Below are 23,452 nucleotides of genomic sequence, written 5' to 3' on the forward strand. Positions count from 1 at the left end.
TAATAAAGATTTGCTCTTTTTATTACCTCTTTTATCAGCAGATACGTAGGTATTGTTTCGTTTTACGTAAAACATAAGATAAGCAGTCTCAGGTCATTAATTGAAATGATACTGCACTTTTCTGTAAACGATTGTCGATGGGGAACAATGAACGATTGTCGGTAGAGAAGAATGAACGATTGTCGATGGGGAAGAATGCTAAAACGGAGTATAAGAATAAACGTACTTCTGCTAGTTCCTTTGATATGTTTCAGGTACTCGTCGATGACGACATCATTTATGATCGTATTATATGGATACGCTATACTTTGAATAATGGTCAGATTTGCTTCCGCAAACTGGGTTTTGATACCAGTAGCACTATATAAACACAGCCCTGTAAAGAAAAAAACAACATCATTTATTGTTACTTCATAATGCAAGTTCTTAGTTTGTCATCGCTGGCAATGAATTGGAAAAATACAACTTGATTTGTTATTATAGTAAACACTTAGATCTAATCCTCATCGATTCCCCAATGTTATTTATGTATAAGTCACGATATTTCGACCCCGGTAAATTTATACAGAATGCTGGCCATTTGGACAAAACAGTGACACTTTATTCTATCAATATATAAAATTATATATATTCATTTTTGCATAGAACGTAGAAGCACACCGAATGTATCACGTGACGAGAGTACCGCCCAGGAACTATTTATCGCGTGGGATGATACGAGCATTAATACATTTCGATCGAAACTACTTGACAATAGTTTAAAACTTGAGTGCCTTATATCAGATTTGAATAACAATACGGTCGATGATACGGTGCGGTCTTTTACTTTATTTATGCAAGATAATGCATTCAGCGTATTTGGAAAAACACGTTCATCAAAACCAAGTGTTGGTTTAAATAATGATGGTAAAAAGAAATGGTTTAATCAGGATTGCTTCCTGGCACGTAAAAATTTTAATAAAGCTAGAAATTCATTTTTAAGAAATAGGTCAGTTGAAAACAAAACGGCTTTTTTAAATGCTTAAAGACAATACATGAAATTAAAGAAAAGGCATAAGCGTATATTTCAACGTAAAGAAGGCGAGCGTATAGCAAATCTAGCGAAATCGCAACCAAAACGTTTTTGGAAAAGTGTGAAATCGCAATATAAAGCTGTTTCTAAAGATTCACAAAATGTTACAGTTGATTCTTTATTTACACATTTTCATAATTTGTATAGCTCTAACGCACCAAACGATCGTAACATTGGTGATAATATGACATTTTCTGATGTACATGTTTCTGATAACGATTTAGACAAAGACTTCTCGGAAAGTGAAGTAAAAAATGCAGTATTTGCTCAGAATAATTCGAAAAGCCCAGGGACCGACCATTTAATAGCGGAAGTGTTTAAACATTCGTTTGATATTATATCTCCACTTCTTGTTAAACTATACAATAAAATATTTACCGACGGTTCATTCCCAGAAAGTTGGAGCGAAGGTATAATTATTCCAATATTTAAAGGGGGTGCTTCGGAAGCTAAGAATTTCCGAGGAATCACTTTAAATAATATTATATCAAAAATATACTCAAAACTTCTTGTAACACGGCTCACAAACTGGGCTGATAAACACCAAAAGTTAATCGACAAACAGTTTGGATTTCAAAGGAATAAATCTACTATTGATTGTATTTTTATTTTGCATGCTCTCATATCTAAGAGTCTAGCAAGTAAAAAGAAATTGTATGTTGCCTTCTTAGACTGGGAGAAAATGTTTGATAAAATAGATAGAGTTTATTTGTGGCAAAAATTGCTAAATGCGAACGTAAGCACAAAGTTTATTCTAGCAATTAAATCAATGTATTTATCAGTTAAGTCGTTTATACGTTACAAATCAACAAACTCAGACTTTATAAACTCGACCATGGGGGTAAAACAAGGCGATCCGGCCAGTAGCATTTTATGTCTTTTCTTTTTAAATGATATAGTTAATAACGTTAATACAAATATCGATGGTATTTTGAACATTGATGACTTACAGCTATTTCTATTGTTATTTGCCGATGACGCAGTTGTATTTGCACACGACCCAAAATCTTTACAGTCTATGTTGAATGACATAGAAGAATATAGTAACCTATGGGGTCTACGTCTTAATGTAAACAAGACCAAGGTAATGATCTTTGAAAAGGGTCGACATACTCATTTTGATTTCTACTTGTATAACAATCGCATTGAACTTGTAGGCGCATTTAATAACTTAGGCGTATATTTATATAAAAACGGTAATTGGAATCGTACACAAAAAAGAATTGCCCAACATGGTTCGTATTCATTACACAATCTTTTTGTAGTATGTAACCAGCTAGATCTACCAATATCACAGAAGTCTAAACTATTTGATTCATTGGTTGCTTCTACGTTAAATTATGCCGCAGAAATCTGGGGTAATCATTCAGGACCGGACGTCGAACTTATACACACAAAGTTTGTAGAAAAGTACTAGGTGTTAAGCGTTCTACGAATTTAAGTGCGCTCTACGGAGAACTTGGTAGAGTTCCGATGAGTATAAATAGAAAGGCTGTGACTAAATACAGAGCTGGTGCGCCCGTGATATATTACAGACTCCGGTATATACCGGATTAACTAAATTTGTACAAAAATACCTTAAATGTATATATTTTGTAACCATGGTGACTCTAACCCTAACCTTTAGTCAGTATATTATGCACATTATACACTAAATGCGTGTGGACATGCAAAAAAATGACTATTTTTGCCGTGCGTTCCATTTGATAATAATTCCGCGCAAGCGCAGAACGGCTGCACCAACTCTGCAATGAGAAACATTCAAATAGAAAACTTATCATGATTAAATACTGGGTTAAGTTACTAACATCTAAAGAAAACTCAATACTGTTCAAAACTTATAAGATGTTAAAAACTGATGTCGACCAAAATAATACATATAGTAAATGCAACTGAGCATTTCAAATCAAACTTATACTCGATGTGTTTGTCGTATATTTGGCAAAATCAATTTAATATGCTGATTAACTATAATATTATAAATCAAAGAATACTTGATATTTTTTATCAAAGCTGGTATGGATCTATTAACAACTCCCGACGCTTAGAAACGTACGTTACTTTGAAATATAATTTTGAGTTTGAAAAATATCTAGATTTTATAAAAGATAAAAGATTCAGAATTGCTTTAACAAGATTTCGAACGTCCTCTCATGACTTGGCTATTGAAAAGGGTAGATATACAGGTATGCCAAGGAATGAAAGAATTTGTAAAAACTGCAATTTTGGGCAAATAGAAAATGAATATCACTTTTTGCTTACATGTAATAAGTACATGGATTTAAGAAAAAAAACATTTGAAACACTACTATTATACTTGGCCTACATTACAGAAATTTACCAATTTGTTAATGTCAGATTCAAAAACAGTTGTTAAAGGTTTATCGAAATATTTATATTTTGCAAACTTGTTTAGAGAATGAACATGTTGTCAATTCAGTCGTATGAATTTAGTCTAACCTATATTTCACCATTACTGTGTAGTTTATACTCCTTGTAAATCCATGTCTTCAGCTTATATATATATGTTTTTGCTATAAGCATATAATTGTATGTTTAACGCAATAAACTATTTGAGTTGAGTTGAGTTGAATTTTCGATTTACTACTATGACACATTTTTCTTCGGACTGTAATTGTGCATTCAGCTTGGATGCACTTTCGTTAGTCTACTGTTCTATGTCATAATTGATAATGAAATCACATTTTTTTGTAATTTTCATATTCAAAAGATACCATTTTAAGTTGATTTTATATTGAGAGTATGAAATAAAACCGAATATATTTGGTGGATGGAATTTCACGACAAGGCACAGACGTGAAAGAAGAAATAGGTTAACAAGGAAGATATACCATTAAGCTACTTGTAGACATAGATAATACAGATCAATATAATTACACCGATACTAATTCTTCCTGTCAGGTATTACAACACCTGTTCATATATGTGCCATTTTGATACAAGTAAAACTGTAGAATCTTCACTGTTTGATACTAAGTTATACTTCACTTATTTTGAGATTGTAAAAAATGCATAGTTACCATAAATAAGCTGACAAAAGCATCTTAAGCAGTCAGCAAGGGTAAATCAAACCCTAATTATCTTTATTGTGAACAAAATTATGACAGCGTGATTAAAACCGTTTTCATTTTCAACTCAATTACAAAAGCGTAAGGAAATGTAAATTATTACGTAACTTTGTTTGAAAGTATTGCCTGAGGTAGCGCGAATACAGTAATATAACTGTAATTGTTTAAATAACAAAACTTCATTTATTGATATCAACATAACTCTCGTAACATTTACATTTATTCCTTTTTGGTTATCATCAATTTCTAATATTTTTATATTTAATACGTTTATATTATTGGAAATGTCGTTCTATCCCTACTACTCGTCCACTGTATGGGTGAAATGTTGATATGAATGTGTACATGACATTGCAATATTAGAAAGAAAGTGAAAATAGTATTAGTTACTGGAGAAATAGTAAACAATAATAATGTACAATATTTTTGGTAATTTGTTTGAATATCTTTCAAAAATCATATTTCTATCAATACGTTTGTCCCACTGGTCGTTTTCTCATTTTCATGGTACCTATGTTTATGTTTTGTTATAGAGAAAAATAATCACATAAAATGTGTATACGAATCCCTTTTATGGTATTAAAGAAACTTACCATAGTCTATGTACAGTAAACCAATTCTGCTCCAATCAAATATTTTGAACAGTGTTACGAGTGACTTTCCAGTTTCGCTGAGAGGCCCGATTGTTCGGACAAACGTGGTAAACAATGTCTTGTCGGATAAGTCATAACTGTTTGCTGCCCATGAAATGTGCGGAAAATTCCAATGGGAAGTTAGATGTGCTGCTGGTATAGTAACTGAAACAAGGTACTCCATGTCAGGTATTTGGCAATGCATTCAATTTTATGATAATAACACCACCCTACGTAACAAAATTGAATTAAAAGGAGTATTATATTAAATGAAAAAGCTGATAGCTTTCTGAATAAAACACAAAGTAGTACGGAATAGTATTATCCATCACCGGACATCAATTCAGGAAGTATATTAGCTACAGATTTCGACTAAGTGCCACTAGATTAGTTTTCAGTTTTGGGTATGTGGTTCAAAGGGCAAAGTCACAGGAATCTGACTTTACTTCTGGTATTTGTTTTTTTTGTTGCATGGCTCTAAGTCAAAACGATTAATAGCTTTCAAACTGTACATACTGACTAATATGTCAACAGAGCCACTTTTAAATAACATTTGATACAATGGCACTACATTGAACTGAACCTTTTGTTTTGTTACAGATTTTTTTTTATTATTTTATTTTATTCAAGTCTCATCAGCATACATAAATAAAATCACAGTACATATATGTATTACATATAATATCTTAAAACATATTTAATGCTGCCACTCAATACTGAGTTACTTGAGACTATATATCATGATATAATTTATATCAGAGATTATATCATATAAAACAAACTCCACATTATATTGCACTTATAAAAAAAAAAACCCATATTGTATCCTATCACAAAAGGGTTATTACTATTATATTAAAGGATAAACATATACCCTCTAGTTCAATCCCCTATGTGATATTTACATCTACTATTGTAATCTAAATCTATACATATTTGATATATTTTACATAATTAAAACTTGAATCCATTTCGCTAATCTTTTGTAGATAAAAACTGCCATAAAATTTAGCTTAAAATACTGAAAACGCAAAACAGGCATTACTATGCAACAGTTAGAAAATGTGTGTAAGAAATCTGGTCCAACATTAATCAGATTAATGTTGGTTTGATTAGCAAAATGTATTCAAGGTTACATAAAATTAAGTGAAAACATCAATGTATTAAGAAATGACTACTTATTTACAAAGACATAAAATTCTTCTTTGTAAAATATCATGACAGGTTTTGGCTGTACACCTTATCATTTCCTGGTTGGACATAATAAAAATTATCTTTTCCACATCAGAAAGTTGGTAAAATTTGCTTCTATTGGTATTGCCTTAGTAAACAGGACCTGTCTTATATCATTGTAAATGTGGCAATGAAATAGAGCATGTACTTCAGTTTCAATTTCTTTACAGAAGTTGTATTCTCATGTTCTGTTCGTTCCATGTGTACACGCGTTAAAAAGGAAAGCCGTCATAATAATATAAAAAAGCAAAAGCCTGTGTATCTTACTGTCTTCGTTTTCAGACGTGTTACCTGTATAAAAAAAAATAAAAAATACTTACCCCTGGATGAGGGTGAACCAAATATTACGTCAACATTTTCATTCATGACCAGATCGACGACGTTCCCCACTCCATCAGACTGTAATCGGGTGTCTTTCCAAACAATACTGAAACAGATTGATGATGTTGTGTGTCATCAGGGTATTGTTGGCTTATAGACTAATTGATATTGCCTGTGTTGTCTGTGAGTGAAATAATGTTGTATCAGAATCTGTTACAGGTTTATACGAGGGGTCTTGATTTAATCGCGTGCTCCGGCAACTTACGTTTCTAGACTTTTTAATAAGACTTATGCGAATTGTAAGCAAGATATAGAGAAAGCTTTAGTAATTAATGCGGCTTCTCACTAAATGTGGAACACACTTCAAGTTTTGTTTTAGTATATGAATATTATGTACACTTCTGCCGTTTTCTTCTGAAACAGATATGAGAGAAACGGAATCTGTTTCAGATGTTATATGATATTATATAGCTTTAAGTTGATGAAACAAGTTTTTAGTCCACTTTCTGGAAATTCTAAGTACGTGCAAGATGATCATGAAGAAGATTTTAAAACTGCATCTGCATCATTGCTCTAAAGGGATTGAGTGTAAAGAATGTGATAAGCACTGATGCACTTAATAATTGCTTATAACTTAAGAAGCTTTCGTGTGTAAGGATTTTAATTTACCCAACATACAAAACTTTTTCACCTATATAAAAGTACAGTTGGGCAACAAGTGGATGCTTTAAATGAGATCGTAGAAATTTAGCGGTGTGCCGTAACCATGGAAACGGCTTCTGAAGCTGGTAATATCGGAAACTAAAAATCTTTCTTTTGTCATATTTCAAAAAGTAATGGTATTAGAAACTTGACTTTTCATATATTAATTAAGTTATGAATACCTATTGTTTGCAGTGATTATATTCTAAATGTCTTATTGAATTTCTTAATTGTCGTCAGCACGTGAAATTTTAGTAATTAGCACGTGCATTCAGTTGTGAACCAAGAAAGAGCCTCTTTAAATCAGAAAATGTTTTTTTTGGACTTAATTACAACTATGGCTGAATTTTGGCTTGAAAATATTTTATAATACGCATGTAATTAAAATTCTAATAATTTTGATACGTCAGTTTAACACCATTTCATATATTAATGCAACGGATTACATGCCATATACGTTATTCATTTGCTTCCCTTTTCAATACACATAGACAATGAAGTTAAGGAATCACTCGTTGAATCTCGGCTTGGAATATCTAACATATATGATATGAAAAAAATTGTTTATTAAATTAATTGTTGAAAAAATTGTATACATACGCTTAAAATATAATGCATGCATAAAATTGTTCTCATTTTCGTTGATATTTTTACTATTACTGTTACGAATTCAAGTATTTTAAATTTCATACTCCTATCACTTTAATAAGTAATCATATTACCGGACTTCTCTCCATAATTCAGCGGTACAATAATGGGAGTAAACTATCCCTAGAGTAAAGACTTCCAGTGTGTGTAGAGCGGTTCTACCAAAGTGATGCTAATGTTCATGTTTATATGGAAACCTGGGGAAACCTGGTGCGCCATGTTACTTGTCAATTGCGAAATATCAGGTATCAATGCTAAATGCCAAACACCTTATGCAAAATGTTTTGAAAACGAAATGACATTTATTAAGTACTATGGAAGGTTATGGAAAGCCAGTGTGCCATGCTAATTGTCAAATGCTAAATGACAAACAGTTATTGCAAAATGCTATTTGCTATATGCTTAATGTCAAATATTGCCTGTGAAATGGTTATTGTCAAACAATAAATGATAATTTTTAATTGCAAATACGAAACAATAAATGCAAAATTCGTATTGCTAAGTACTTATTCAGAATATATCAGTGTATAAATGCATCATGTAAATAGTCATTGGCCTTTGTAACGTAACTTTGTCTCTTTTAAAAATATTTCTTTTAAAACATTTTAGAGTAAAACGTTTCGATCATGTCATCTCATAACCTTTAGAACATGTTATTGCTTCAAATCAGACTGATAGAACTTCATATGTTTTCAAATGATTAAAAGTAACAGTCATTAGTGTAAGTAAGGGATATAGATCATAAACTCACAAAGTTAAAGCATTTGACGAGTAGCATTTGCCATTTGGCAATAATTATAGGCATTTAGCACAAAGGATATGGCATATGGCATTTGATATACCAAATGCTATATGCCAAAGGAAGGCCATTGCCCAGTAGTAACTGCAAAAATGTTAATGCAAAATGAACAAGAAGCTGCTTTCAATAAACGCCTGATGCCCCCGGTGGCATCCTTGTCGATATAAAGCAACCTAAGTCCAAAATGAGGTCACGGCCAAGGTCAAACTGGGGTCAGGTGATGTGTGAAGATGAGGAATGGTCACAGGTTACATCTGCATTAGTATCAAGTCATTCTAGTAAGGGGTATTGATGCTAGACGAAACGGTCCCATTTGGTTAACCAAGAGATGGCCCATATAAAGCAACTTAAGTCCAAAATGAGGTCAAGGTCAAACTGAGGTCAGGTGATGTGTGAAGATACGGACGGACGGACGGACGGACAGGACGATCACTATATGCCTCCCGCATCAGTAGATGCCGGGGGCATAAAAATGCTATTTACGAACTGCTTAATTTCAAGTATTGACTTTCGAACGGTAATTGTCAATGATAAATGTGTTTTTTTTTGTTTTTTGTTTCTTTGTTAAAACAATAAATGTCAAAATGCTCATTGCAAAGTTTTCATTGAAATAAAGAGCTGAATATTTCAGTTATATAATCATTTCCCTTCGTTACATAACTTTGTCTCTGTTACATATCTTAGTCTGTTATTGTTCCTTCTCTTGAGAAGGGACTCTTTAATTTGGTAAGTTACACTTGGCTGAGCAGCTGACCTAGAAACCTGATGTAATATTACAATAGAAAGCTGATGTAATATTTCAAGCTGTTCAGTCAAACTTTTTGACTTTGGAAAACTTACAGGATTGACCAGGTCAATGTATTGTTGCCGTATTTACTCAACTGAAAGTGGTAACGGATTTACTGTGTTGTTGAATTTAACAATTTATGTTTAATAACTAGTGTATCCTTGTGTCTGATCCTGGGGTTCCAGACACTGATAACCAACAGACATTGCAACCAAAATTTTACAAGATGATCATTATATATTTATATAAATGTGCTCTAGAAGGAACTTTTGCTATGCTTTAACTTGTATAATAAACATTTTACAGCAAAATGTTTCGGTTCGTTGTCCCTGCAACATCTGCAACGTTATTGCTTTAAATTAGGAAGGCAGAACATTTTTTTCTCAAATGAATAAAAGCTACATTCATTAGTTGAAGAGATAAAGATAAAAAAGATTGATAATTTGAGAATTACTATTTATCATTTGACAAAAATAATTTGTTTTTATCTTCTTCTTCTCGTTTGCAACTACACTGTCAGACCAGTAGCCTCGACGAAACTTGTGGTTTGCCGCAGATCCTCAATGTCTCCATATAGTTTCTGGTGCATTGGGGTATCTATCGGCCAAGTCGCAGCTACTCATGGTCATGCCTTTTACATCTCTGAAGTATATGCTATGCAGTCTGATCTTCTTCACCACATGAACAAGCTGGCGATGGTGCCAGTCTGTATTTCTTGTACATGTGAGCATTGAGCTTGTTGTGCCCTGAGCGAAGCCTGACCAGCATCACTTGTTCAGACCGATCAAGGAGATGAAAAGCATCTTCCTCTATCTTTGGTCTCGTTAGTGCCTTTATGATGGTGATTTTCTCCTTGTAACTCACAGGTTTTGTTGGTTGTTCTGACTGAGCTTCTAGCTTAGCCAGTTTGTCTGCCTCTTCATTGCCTGCAAGTCCACAATGAGATGGATCCACTGAAGTGCTAGTTTGAAGGCTATACTCAGGCTCTGCATTCTCCCGTCTAGCTGCGGAGCTTTATTGTTGATCAGAACTTCCATAACAGACAGTGCATCTGTGAGAAAGACGACTAAGGAGCTTTCTTCTGCTGAGTCTTCAACCATTGAGACGGCCTTCATGAGTGCTTCAGTCTCTGCCTTGTAATTGCTGCAGTGTTTTCCTTTGGCTGCATGTAGAGTTGTAATGACATTTAACATTTTGTATACGGCATATAGTATTTTGTATGTAGCATTTAGCATTAAGTATGTGACATTAACATTAAGCTATTGACATTTAGCATTAACAACTTCTTATTTAGCATTTGGCAGTTAGCATAGCGCATCGATCCCTACTAACTGCGCAGGGACAATGAGCCCCAGTGTTACGAAAAGAGAAGTTCGCCAAGCATTTAAGATGGTGTTAGAAGATATGTTTTTGCAATTCAAAATGTAGTTCCAACTTGTATATGAGTCAGACAAGGATGACTGTTATAGCTTTGGTTTAGCTGTATTGCTTATTGTATTGAAAAAAGATCTAGATCTCTTTCAGTGTGAATTTCCATGACTACATATATACCGGTTATCGCTAATTGACAAATTTTATTGCAGTATTTTCAGACGGTGATGTTTTTCAGACAGATAATGTTTCTTGAATATATGTAACCTAACATCTCAATATATTTTTTTTTCATTTTTGGTGAGAAGACATGTTATATTTAATGGCTATATATGTGTTTTTATATCACCGAAATGCTGTAAAGCACTGAAAATGAGGTCTCAAGATTTAATTGTTTATATGAAACAAAGGAAGAATGTAAGTTTGTACCATTTCGGTATTTTCACTCAAATTGATTCTAATATAGTGTGCGTATTGATAAGTAACGTAACAGTCGTACAAAATTGCAATAATTAATCCTAGCTCTGAGACGTCAAGGATTTATTCAAGTTGCTCAAATTTACTAAGGGGTAGTGCGTGGGGGGTGGGGGTCTGTGTGTCGGCGGGGGGGTGGGGGTGGAAATCCGGGGTTTTGCCATCCGGAGTTATTCATTAACACTTGAAATTCGTCTTTACACATAGTCCCCTACTCACGTTCTGCTTGCTTCTTAAAACGAGATTATGGTATTTGTATGTTTTGCAATGTTTAGAATGTAAGTCATCATAGTAAAACGATCATTTGGATTTCTTTTTGTTTTTCATTTTGTTAATGAACTGTAAAGTGTTTTTGTATATAAAATAACTAGAAATATGCGACTTATCGAAGTAACGGAGCCGGAATGAAAACATATAAAGATAACATTTACTGACCATCCTTTTGCAAACTGTCACTTTAACATATGTATTTTCTTCGTAACCGCATGCAGAGGATGTGTATAGCTACTACAAATTTGCATGAAAGAAATACAGACATACTCTTTCAAAAACATCGTATTTTCCTTTGATTTTTCCATCCGGGCTATATACAAACTATGAAGTGTACTTGATAACATACCAATGGTGATGATATCTCCGGAAGTTTATTGCATAATACGAGATTTCAACAGAGTAACAATAAGTGACCCACCCCCAAAATAAGAAATACGCAAAGCATTATTATTTTTTTCGCAAATTTTATCGTACATTCTTTCCATATGAACATTTGCATCACTTTGGTAGAACCGCTCTACACACACTGGAAGCCTTTACTCTATGCCTAGTTTACTCTCATTATATGGTTCCGCTGAATTATGGAGAGAATTATTAAAGTGATAGAAGTATCAAATCTAAAACAATTTATCCACATCTTTTCCAACAATTAATCAAATAAACTTTGTTGTTTTTCATATAATGTACATTAAATATTCCAAGCCGATATTTAACGCGTTATTAATTAACTTCATAAGTCCATATGTATTGAAAAAGGAAGCGAATTAATAGCGTATATGGCATGCCTTAATATATAAAATTATGTTAAACTGACGTATCAAAATTTTTAGAATTTAAATTGCATGCATATTATACAATATTTTCAAGCCAAAAATCAGCAATAGTTGTAATTAAGTTCAAAAAAACATTTTGTGATTAAAAGAGGCACCTTCTTGGTTTACAACTGAATGCACGTGCTAATTACTAAAACTGCACGTGCTGATGACAATTAAGAAATTTATTAAGATGTTTAGAATATAATCACTGCAAACAATAGGTATTCATAACTTAATGAAAATATGGAAAAAACAAGTTTCTAATACTATTACCTTTTGAATTATGACCCAAGAAATTTTTTTGAGTTTCCGCAATTACCAGCTTCAGAAGCCGTTTCCATGGTTACGACACACCGCTTTATTTCTACGACCTATCTTAAAAGTCAGTTCTTATTTTACTTAATTGTTTTATCATAGTAAAAACGTTTTGTATGATGGGTAAATTAAGTGTGGCAGATATTTTGAAAGATTCCTCGTATATTAATTCAATTGTTTATCATTTTCTCTCTCACGTTGCATTTTACAGATTAAATGCAAAGGAAACGCGTGTGGATAAAGATGATGCACTAATTGATCTTCGCCCAGTTTAGCCACTTTTATTGTCAGGGATTCCGTAATCATTAATCCATATCCCCCCGATACATTAAAATACCCTTCATTATTTGAAGATACTTCACGTCTCCAGTATGAGCTGGTGTAACGCAGGAAACAACTTTCACCTTAATTAAGATTGAATGTTTCTCATTGCAGAGTTGGTGCAGCCGTTCGGCGCATGCGCGGCATTATTATCAAATGGAACGCACGGCAAAAATACTCATTTTTTGCATGTCCGCATGCATTTAGTGTATAATGTGCATAATATATTGACTAAAGGTTAGGGTTAGAATCACCATGGTTACAAAATATATACATTTAAGGCATTTTTGTTCAAATTTAGTTAATCCGGTATATACCGGAGTCTGTAATATGTCACGGGCGCACCAACTCTGTATTTAGTCACAGCCATTAAGATTAAGATTTTAACACGAGGCTTAACACATGTTTACACAATTGTCTTTTAGATAGGTCGAATTAGTTCATAAACATTTTTTCATCTCGAGTGCAAAGGATAATTTTCATGATTGTCTAGTTTTAATAAATGTATAAATCGTTTCCAGATTGTCATAGGTATAGACACTTTCGACCTTTTATGTATCAACATCAAAACTTGGACTCTTATCGTCAAAAACCTATGAAAGGGAGACTTCCGTCAAAATATCTACTTCGATTTTTCATTAGTTCTCAATATCTGATTGACAGTACTGTACTTTGTAATGAAGGTTCCTTCTAAACGAAGCACATTTGAAATTTTGGTACAAAGTACTGAGAAAGTGTAGTAATTTGGAAGTGATTTATAAACTTCAGTAACTGAAACTAAATTTAAGAATTCATGTATTTTTTTATTTATTTGATTTGGCACTTATCATGAATTATAAAATCAAAGTGTTTGCAAGTAATTAAATTACTGAGATACATAGCATCAAAACGTATATGTATAAATGTTTTTTTCTCATCTTACCAAAGATCTTAGCGAAATAGATATATAAATGCCACAAGGACATACCAGTATTTCAAAATACCAGATCATATTTTTTTTGACAAAAGCAAATTGATTACAAGTATACCTCAATACTTATTAACAACAGCCACTTATTCATTTTTTAAATGGAGTAAATCCGAGTTCCTTTAAAATTTATCCTAATACAATGGGAGAGGAATTCGTTCATTGCCTGTAGCCGCCAATGTAATTGGATTGATTTTGCAAGGTTACTGAATTAATACAGGTAGTGTTTTAATAGATATTAAACATTCATTTATTATATCATACTGATGACAGACGGAGCACGAGTTTGTCAAGAATAAATCTGCAATATTTCTATAAATACAAAGGTAGCACAACTTTCTCACTCCAATGGCATAATAATGAATACAATGTCGTGTTTAATCTCAGTTTTTCTCAAACTTATGTGGCATCATGTGACAAACATGACTACATCTATAACAAAATATTGGTCATAAATATCCTATGCCTATACGATGGTTCCAAAGGTCCAGACAAATTACCACAAAGAGCCGAAATACGGGTCGACATTTTACGGCCGATACACGATACTTAAAGACTGACGTTGTTGTCGTTAAATTAATCTATTAAACAAACGTATGGAAGCAAATAGCGCAAACAAACAGTGTGACTTAAGTTCACGATCTTACTAAGGTAAGCGTCCGTTTTAGGAGAATATTTAAACAGTTTGCGCAACCGAACAAAATGGTTCTCATACATATCAGGTCTAGTATATATATATATATTTATCCCGATACGAGTCTTTTGACCAAGTGCAGGATTTTGATATACAGTGTACATATAGAAGCTATAAAAATATATTTTTAGCAGCATCGAATGTCATGATCAGATACATACAGTAACAGTGGCGTGGGCGTACTGTCTGATCTTTAGGTGTATATGTGGCTCGATCCCTACGCATAACTGCACGGAATCTGGAAGGAAATGAACGTTTACCGACATACTATTAATCTAATTTAGCATATTACTCATTAATGTTAGAACAGCTTTCATGCGTGCTTGTAAATCCTCCGCCACGAGTGGTGGGGGTTATAGGAATTGATGTCCTTCTGTCCGTACCATTTCATGTTCGCTCTGTATCTCCTAAACCCCTTTAAGGATATTCATGAAACCTTAGGTCAAATGATCACCTCATCAAGGCGATGTGAAGAACCCATGAGTCAGCCATGTCTGCTCAAGGTCAAGCTCACAACTCAATGTCAAAGGCTTGAGCCTTCCATTTAGTGTCCGCTCTGTATCTCCTAAACACCGTGAGGAATAATCATGAAACTTGTGTCAAATGGTCACCTCATCAAGACGATGTGCAGAACCCATGAGGCGGCCATGTTGGCCAAAGGTCAAGGTCACAACTCAAGGTCAAAGGTTTGAGCATTCCATTTTGAGTCCGATCTGTATTTCCTAAACCCCTTAAGGGATAAACATTAAACTTTGGTCAAATGATCACCTCATCAAGACAATGCGCAGAATTTATGAGTCAGCCGTGTTGGCTCAAGGTCAAGGTCACAACTCAAGGTCAATGGTCTGAGCATTCCATTTTGTGTCCGCTCTGTATTTCTTTAACCCCTTAAGGGATAATCATTAAACTTTGGTCAAATATAATCACCTCATCAAGACAATGCGCAGAATGTATGAGACAGCCGTGTTGGCTCAAGGTCAAGGTCACAACTCTTGGTCAAATATTTGAGCTTACAATTTTGTGTCCGCTCTATATCTCCTAAACCCCTTGAAGGATAACAATATGACTTGGCTATAATATTCCCTTATCAAGACAATGTGCACAATTCAGAATACACCCCTACCAGCTTGAGGGCAATAATTCAAATATTTAATGGTTCCACCCAATACCATCAACCCTTTCACTATCCATAACAGTGGCAAGGGATATAGGTGTCTTTCAGACTGCTATGTTTCCAAGTAGCAACGGTAATCTCATGGGGAAACGTATGGGCTTGGGTACCAGCTAATCTCTCGAGATTCTGCAAATTTTATCACACAAATTTATCATGCGTTACGCCTTCACTGATATACAGTCTTTTATAAATTTATTCCTTTTATGACATATTAAGTTAAATGTAACACCTGAAGCGAGTTGCTGTTATATGAAAGTGATTAAATATATCAGATTTCGTACTTTTATTAAACATTTCAATGAAAAGTGACTTTGAAATTAAAATCTACTATTGTTTATATCTATCGTTTGATGGTCTTTCCTTTGGCTATATCAATAAACATTACATAAATATAAACCCTATTTACGAGGATGTGTCAGACCTATTACCATTACTGTGCAGTACACGAAGCCAGAAAGAAACCGTTTAAAACAAGTCGCCATTCATTTGACATAAATATCATTGACATCAATAAAAATCCTTTAGAATTTCAACAAACTTCAGGTTTATATTAAACACGAGACTCGAAAATGATATGGAAAGGAGAGGTTCGCAGTATCGTAGGTTTAAATGCTAACTGCATCTTCCACGAGAAAGTGTGATATTAGAGTGATGTCCGAATGTCCTTTGTAAAGATATCTTATATATTTCTCAATTCAAATCGGAAATTTGGATGATAAGGGGTTAGTCCAAGGTGATTTTAACACTGGTAAGACCAATGTCTGCTGCTGTAACCAGTGCCAATTTAAAAGAATCGATTATTAAAAAAAAACATGTGGTATACTGTCAGAGATTTAAGTACGATGACAAATTGTAGCATAACTTCAGAACATTATCACATGGGACCTCTCATCACGAAAATAAGACGTCGGCGGATTAAACAATTACAGATTGGCTTAATTACAAATTACGTGTACAAAGAAAATTTAAAATTATTTAAATAATTGAATTAGATATCTCTATAACAGGCGATGACATATTGGTGCATTTTTATCAGCCCAAACGCCAAGCTGAAAAACAGAGTATGGACTCATAAGATGCCAATATACCTAGTATTTCCGGGCCAACAGTAAGGGTTTGTATGCAATTGCTTCACAGAACAGAACAGAAGAACAGAAAAGAATTTTATTCACCTGAACTCAAAGTTCCTCGTGATAAACACATTTACAAGCAAATTAACATGGCATGAAAATACGACAGTGGACAAAATGTACATGTCAGTGTTCAACAATATTGGGGGCTCTCAGAGCTATTCTAAACTGTATTTAAAAACTTGCAAATTCCTTGATGAAATTACACCAGATCGTTCGAGCTATTAAAAGTTAAAATGTTCCTGAATTTCTGAGTAAAGAAAAGTCATCAAATGAATTGTTGTTAAAAATAAACATATTGATGGGTAATGTTATTGCCCAAAAGACTGCCTTGGTAATACATATCTCGTATAACTAGAGCAAGATAATGAAATGCCAAAAGGACAGCAAAATTCTAAGGGAAGTAATATGAAAACACGTTGTTGACATTCCATTGTAATAATCTCATATAGCTGCAAGAGATAATTTACACAGACATAAAAAGCAATTAGTATATGAAATTTGATACCATAGCTTTTATACCCACTTCTGTTATTCACTTCAATAACTGGATTTCAACAAAAAATGGTGGGGGAGTAACGAAACACAGATGACATTTTACATTATCACGCGAGATTTTTGTGATTTTAATGTCATTTCTATCATTCTTTGCTTCGAAAGCATCTATGTTATAAAGAACAAAGAAAAGGTAATTGTACAAACATAACATGATTTTAGTCTCATGAAAAACAGAAACCGATATAACTTACGTGAATGTTGTGTGTTTTTTTTCCAAACATTCTTTGATCATTAATGAACTGTTGTAATTCAGATGGGAATCAGTTTTTATACAAGTTTAATCTTATTTAGTAACTGACTTTAGTCACTATAGCTATAAAACATATGTCTGTTATATTGAAACTTTGCTAGTATTATGAAACTATCGAACAAATAAAGTCCAATTTCAGCTGACGTTTGCTGATAATTATCGCGTTGTCGCCTTGTCCGAAAACATATATACATGCGAGATTTAACAATCCTCGCGAGGTTAAGAGGGCGATAATTATCGTCTTAATTGTCGCATGTCTTTCTTAATTCTCGCGTCGTGAAATTGAAATCCAATAGACCTAGTTGCGAGAATTAGTAAAACCTCGCATTGTCGCACTGTCGCTTGGGATTAAATTTCCGGACAAATTGATCGATGTAATTCTTCCTGGGTGCTATTTATCAATAATACGGTGATGTAGTAAGAAATTATCCCCTACACCGGGCGACAATGCGACAATGCGAGGTTTTACTAATTCCCGCAACTATGTCTATTGGATTTCAATTTCACGCCGCGAGAATTAAGAAAGACATGCGACAATTAAGACGATAATTATCGCCCTCTTTACCTCGCGAAGATTGTTAAATGTCGCATGTACATATGTTTTTTACGGAAACGTTTATGGGCCTCGCAATGTCGCTTTAGATAACGCAAATATCGACATATTTTCGCGAGAAATCAACATATTATCACAACAAGTCGATATATTTTATTGACATATTGCATTCATTTTTCCAATGTTTAACCATTTTTTCTCGTGATCCGCGTAAGCTATAAAGATATTTCGACATATTATGACGATATGAAACGACCCTTTCTTGATTTACTAAAGTGAGTTCTCGTAATATATAGTAATTGCTCTCTTTTGAAATATGGAATTTGGGTTTACAGGCCCGTACGAAGTATTTTCATATTGGGTGGACATTTCCAAAACCATGCTAGTAAGACAAATCAACTAGCTGGAAGTTTAATCAGTAGAATAAACACAATTTTGGAAATTATTTCGGGAATTGTTGCACTGACCCTGTTCCTAGAAGCCTGGCTTACCGCCAATATAAAGTGACCGTAGGGCAGGTTAGACTGTACTTTTACAACTATAAATCAGCACTTAGTTTGCAATTTTTGGGAGCGCGATGTGTTAAAAAAAGCGGTTCCTAAAAACAACAGTAACGTTACCATAATTCCTTTGAATTCTGACAACACACAAAAGATATATGAATGTACACAAAAAAATCAAGTTCCATATTTCCTGTCATGAATAAAACATACAGAAATTATCGATGAAAAAGTATACACTATTCAAGCTGACCGCTTATAGTATGTAAGTTCCTAATCCATGTGAGGCGACATAGATAGCAGATAGTCTTACAAACACATTGGTCCGTCAAATGCAATGCAACAGATATTTTAGGAAACCCAAGCAGTCTTAATCTACTTCATAAAAAACTCAACATTTTATTTTTTATTTCCCTTAATCATCTTTTTAAAGAAATCCGACTGTATTCTAGATGTACTTCATAAAAATATTAAAACTTGTTTATATTTTTAGTTTAAGAAAGTGTTGTTATTTTCGAACGTTCTTTAATAAAATACATTCATAAAACATAATCATTGTATTTTTTTTTAAATTTGAATATTAACTTTTTATTACGAAATCCATGTTTAACCTAGATCTACTTTATGAAAAACATTTTTGTTATTTAATATAAAAGTGTCTTGGTGTTCATTTATGAAATCCATAAAAATAGAAAAAAAAATCAAAGAATTGTTTCACTTTCACAACATCTGACGGACGTCTGTTGTGAAAGTAAAACTGTGGATATTTTACTGTGAGACTGTTTTTTTTTCTAATTTTCTTTATCTGTTTAATTTGTTATTTGTTGCTTTTTTGAAAGAACATGCACTCAGAAAAGGTTGATAAAAATGTGTTATGTGCTAGTGATATGTTATTTGTTCACAGATAATCCAAACTGTGTATGACGTTATTCTCTGCTTCATACTATCTGTCAACGAGTAGCATTAAGGCACTTACAAATTGCCGTAAACCAGAAATAAATTTTTAGTCTTGCTATTACTAGCAGCTCTGTCGAGTCTCTTTATAGAAAGGCAAATGATCCGCCGAGTGAAAATTTGGTGCCTAAGTACTCGTAAACTGCCTATACAGTGAATCCGCATTTTTTTCTAGAGATACTACACGTTTTTATTTTATGTTTATGTTCATTGTGTATTCGTATAATCTGCTTGACGAGACCCCTGATCCACGCATACATACTGAATCCTAACCAAACACACCTTCCTACACCCCTGCTCACTGTCATTGAAGTGACTTTGTATACATATAGTCTGGTTAAGTCGAGAACTTGCGTTAGAAAATCAAGAAATGGATGGTTTATATCGACATAATATGTCGAGATATCATTACAGCTTACGCGGATCTCGAGAAAAAATGATTAAACATTGAAAAAATGAATGCAATATGTCAATAAAATATAACGACTTGTTGTGATAATATGTTGATTTCTTACGAAAATATGTCGATATTTGCGTTATCTTACACGACATTGCGAGGCCCATAAACGTTTCCGTATTTTTTGGACAGGGCGACAACGCGATAATTATCGCGTTGTCGCGTGTTGGCGAGGCGACAATTCAAGTGGCACGAACAGGATTCCGCACTTTTCTTTAATAATTCTTCGTACATTTGCAAAACTAAAAGCTGCTTCTTATATAAGATATCACCTAATAACTTAGTAGAGTCAAAGCTGAATTTACTTGAAGGACCTATTATGAGTTTTTCTCACAATATTTGCTTGGATTGAACAGTTTTATTAAGCAAGTTTTGAATACAAGGGAAGCAAAGTGTGTTGTAGATTATAAGGGGACCTATTTTCCCTATCTATTTCGACATATTTCACATTTATTTCACCGAAAACCTTAAGTAAGACCAGTCCGTGAATTTCCAACTTAAATCAACACTCAAGAAATGCGCGTTTAATTTAAAGCACCCGAGGGCAAATGTTTGGCCAAACATAACAATATGTGAAAGTATTTTTATTTCATTTTTAAGAGCATTACAACATTTAAGTCAATGCTAAAATGCAGATCAGGTAAAATAAGCCTTGTTTCAAACAGACCCATCGTAATTTCATGTCTAAATGATACAAATACGGTATTTGAACATTACGAAATTTGGAGAACGTTTCACCTTCTGTACGAAAATTTGGACTGAAATGAAAAAAAAATCTCTATTTTGCCCCTAAACTTCTTTATACGTGATAAGACTGAATATAATTTTAAAATTTCGCTTTGTCGCAGTCACTTTGAACAAATTACATGATTTTCCGCTTATAGGTAACCTACCAATAAGAGACTTTAGTGTTTGCTTGATATAAAATCCAGTCACTTCAGATCCATTTTAATATAGTTTCTAGATTGTCTCTTAAGTATAAGCTATTTTCCACAAGACATCCATATAATGAAAAGAAAAATGGATGCTGACTGGTAAGCAGTGCAATGCAAGTCAACTGAAGTCAGGTGTCCACCCTAATGTAATTTACCCACCCCTCCAAAAAAAAGAATACATGTGAATATAAGCAAGAAAAGAGCCTTGTTTTATGTAAAATATTTTATTTTAGATTTTTTACTACATCCTGGAAATAATTTTCTGACCGAATCACAATGAGACAAGTTATGATATAAAAATAATCCATGTACGAACCGTCGGGTGTGCTTATATCCCATTATCTTTACAAGATTAAGATGTCTTGTATTTATGATGGCACAGAGAGTACTGATGTTAATATGTTTTAAAATTCTGTATTATGCAGGTAATAATGTAAGGGATACCAATACAGCTGAGGGATAAACATAGTCTATTCATTTTGCTAGCAAGTATTGTAGAATATAAAAGATTAAAAATGACATTAGCACTGTTTTGCAGTAATAAAAATTATCAAAATTCAGAATTAAATATATTTAAATTTGCAAGATAAAAAAAGTTGAAATCATACATCAAATATATTTTTACTCAATCGCTAAAGAAATTTGTTTTGTTGCAAGTTTGTTCAAGACATTTATACTGGATATTCTAATATGACTATAGTCTGTCCCACCTAATTTTGGACCTCAACTTCGGGCTGATATGAAGAAATGAAATGGGATCAAAGAACATAAAACATGTTTTTGTGAATAAAAAAAAAAAAAAGTCACCCTCGAGAATTTCAAGGATTTTTGAAACAATCGTGTGGTTTTCCCGTGCGACTTAAGGTAGTAGAGGTGTAATAGAGTACCTCCTTTTTGAAGAGTATTCAATTCCTAACATAAACCCACTTTTACTACAATTCTCAGGGGACGTAGGTTCAAACCCTCTGGGACCAAATTTTTTTTTTTATTTTCCATTTTTTTCTCGTAAGTTTTTACTTCTTTCAAGACCTATGTTTGATTTATTGTACAAAAATGGAAAAAAATAATTTGATAAGCGATTTTTTGCTATTCAAAGTGAATTTACTACTTAAACAGAAGGGGTAGAGTTAACATCTTTAAAAATATTGAGTTACATGTGGTTTTAAAGTTTTTCTATTTTGCTTTCACTCTTTAGATTACATATTGTGGAAAAAATTTAGGTAGGTTTTACGTCTGCCCCAAGGTCATTTTTGAATGAAGTAAGCAAAATTTAAAACAGAAACCCGGATTCAACCTTATTTTTCAATGTTGAAGTTAGAATTCTTTATCATTAAGTCCGTTTACTTAAGGAACCCTACATAAAATGATATTAATATTTTTATTTTGTGTTTTATATTTGTTTACCAAAAGTTTGATGATTCTTGTATTAAAATTAATGGTTTAAAATGTGTTCTCTGCAAACGTTTTGTAAAGTGGTCATCACTTTTAAGTTTGTCTCTACTTGAGCTAGAGGAGATACCATAGTTATACAAAATTTTGAAAAAACGGCACGGTAAAAGTTATTAAAAAATTGCAAAGCAGTGCAAAACACGGTCATCTTTAAGAATATACCAAGCAAATGCTATTTTGCAAATATTGCTATTACACTCCTACTACCTTAATTTCAGTTTTTCTATGGGAATTCGCTGTTGTTTATTTCTGGTCGCCATTGCCAAATATTCTCTGTTTTGGAGATTTTCGAGAAATTTCACGTGTTATTCCTTGGGGACGTTTCACACTTATTTTTTTACACTTAGCTATTTTTCCTCCCGTAAGAAACAGAATGGGTTTGAAATAGAATTATAATTCAGTAGATCTATACAAACGAAGTTTTGAAAAACGTAAAAATGAAAAATAGAAAAAGAATTTACTTTGCATGAAAGAATCCGGCCATTAAACAAAATATTCAGTTATAAATTCCTTTATGCCATAATCATTATTCCATTTATCCTTAAATCCTTCCAAACGATGTCCAGTTCAATGTACAATTTTCAAAATTCTAAATTCCCATTTAATATGTCATACAATATATGACGTCACTAAATAATCTCGAGCGATCAAGTGCATAGGCGGCACATGTGGGCTCTTTACGCATAGCTACCACAACAATAATTAATTAAGAAAAATATTGAAGCTAACCGAGCCCCGAATTTAAAGAGGATAAAGCAAATTATCTGTCGAATGTGCCAGTCTGACTAGATTTACGTGGATAAATTTAATCAAAGGCGGGAATGGTTCAGTTTACTTTAACTTTGAGCCCAGACCTAAATCTTTAATAGTTAATTTGTTTCCTTTATAACATATCGATACAGTTACTTTAAAAGAAAACGTGTAAAAAGGGATTTTTCTATCATTGACAAAAACAAACAACCTTGACGTTCCCGGTTAC

General features: G+C 33.2%; 1 protein-coding gene across 1 annotated transcript in view; it reads right to left on the bottom strand.

Moving 5' to 3' along the window:
- The window catches only part of LOC123534804 (atrial natriuretic peptide receptor 1-like), a 50,437-nt gene extending 27,366 nt beyond the window's left edge, over nucleotides 1-23,071 (bottom strand). The window contains exons 1-4 of the mRNA XM_053520192.1: nucleotides 22,935-23,071; nucleotides 6,347-6,453; nucleotides 4,755-4,958; nucleotides 227-376 (exon numbers count right to left, since the gene is read on the bottom strand). Of these exons, the coding sequence (XP_053376167.1) occupies nucleotides 227-376; nucleotides 4,755-4,958; nucleotides 6,347-6,453; nucleotides 22,935-22,957 (484 nt within the window). The 5' untranslated portion in view covers nucleotides 22,958-23,071. The remainder of the gene's footprint in view (nucleotides 1-226; nucleotides 377-4,754; nucleotides 4,959-6,346; nucleotides 6,454-22,934) is intronic.
- Nucleotides 23,072-23,452: the final 381 nt, after the last annotated feature.

The sequence above is a fragment of the Mercenaria mercenaria genome, chromosome 12, assembly GCF_021730395.1.
Source record: "Mercenaria mercenaria strain notata chromosome 12, MADL_Memer_1, whole genome shotgun sequence".
NCBI classification, from domain to species: Eukaryota; Metazoa; Mollusca; class Bivalvia; order Venerida; family Veneridae; genus Mercenaria; species Mercenaria mercenaria.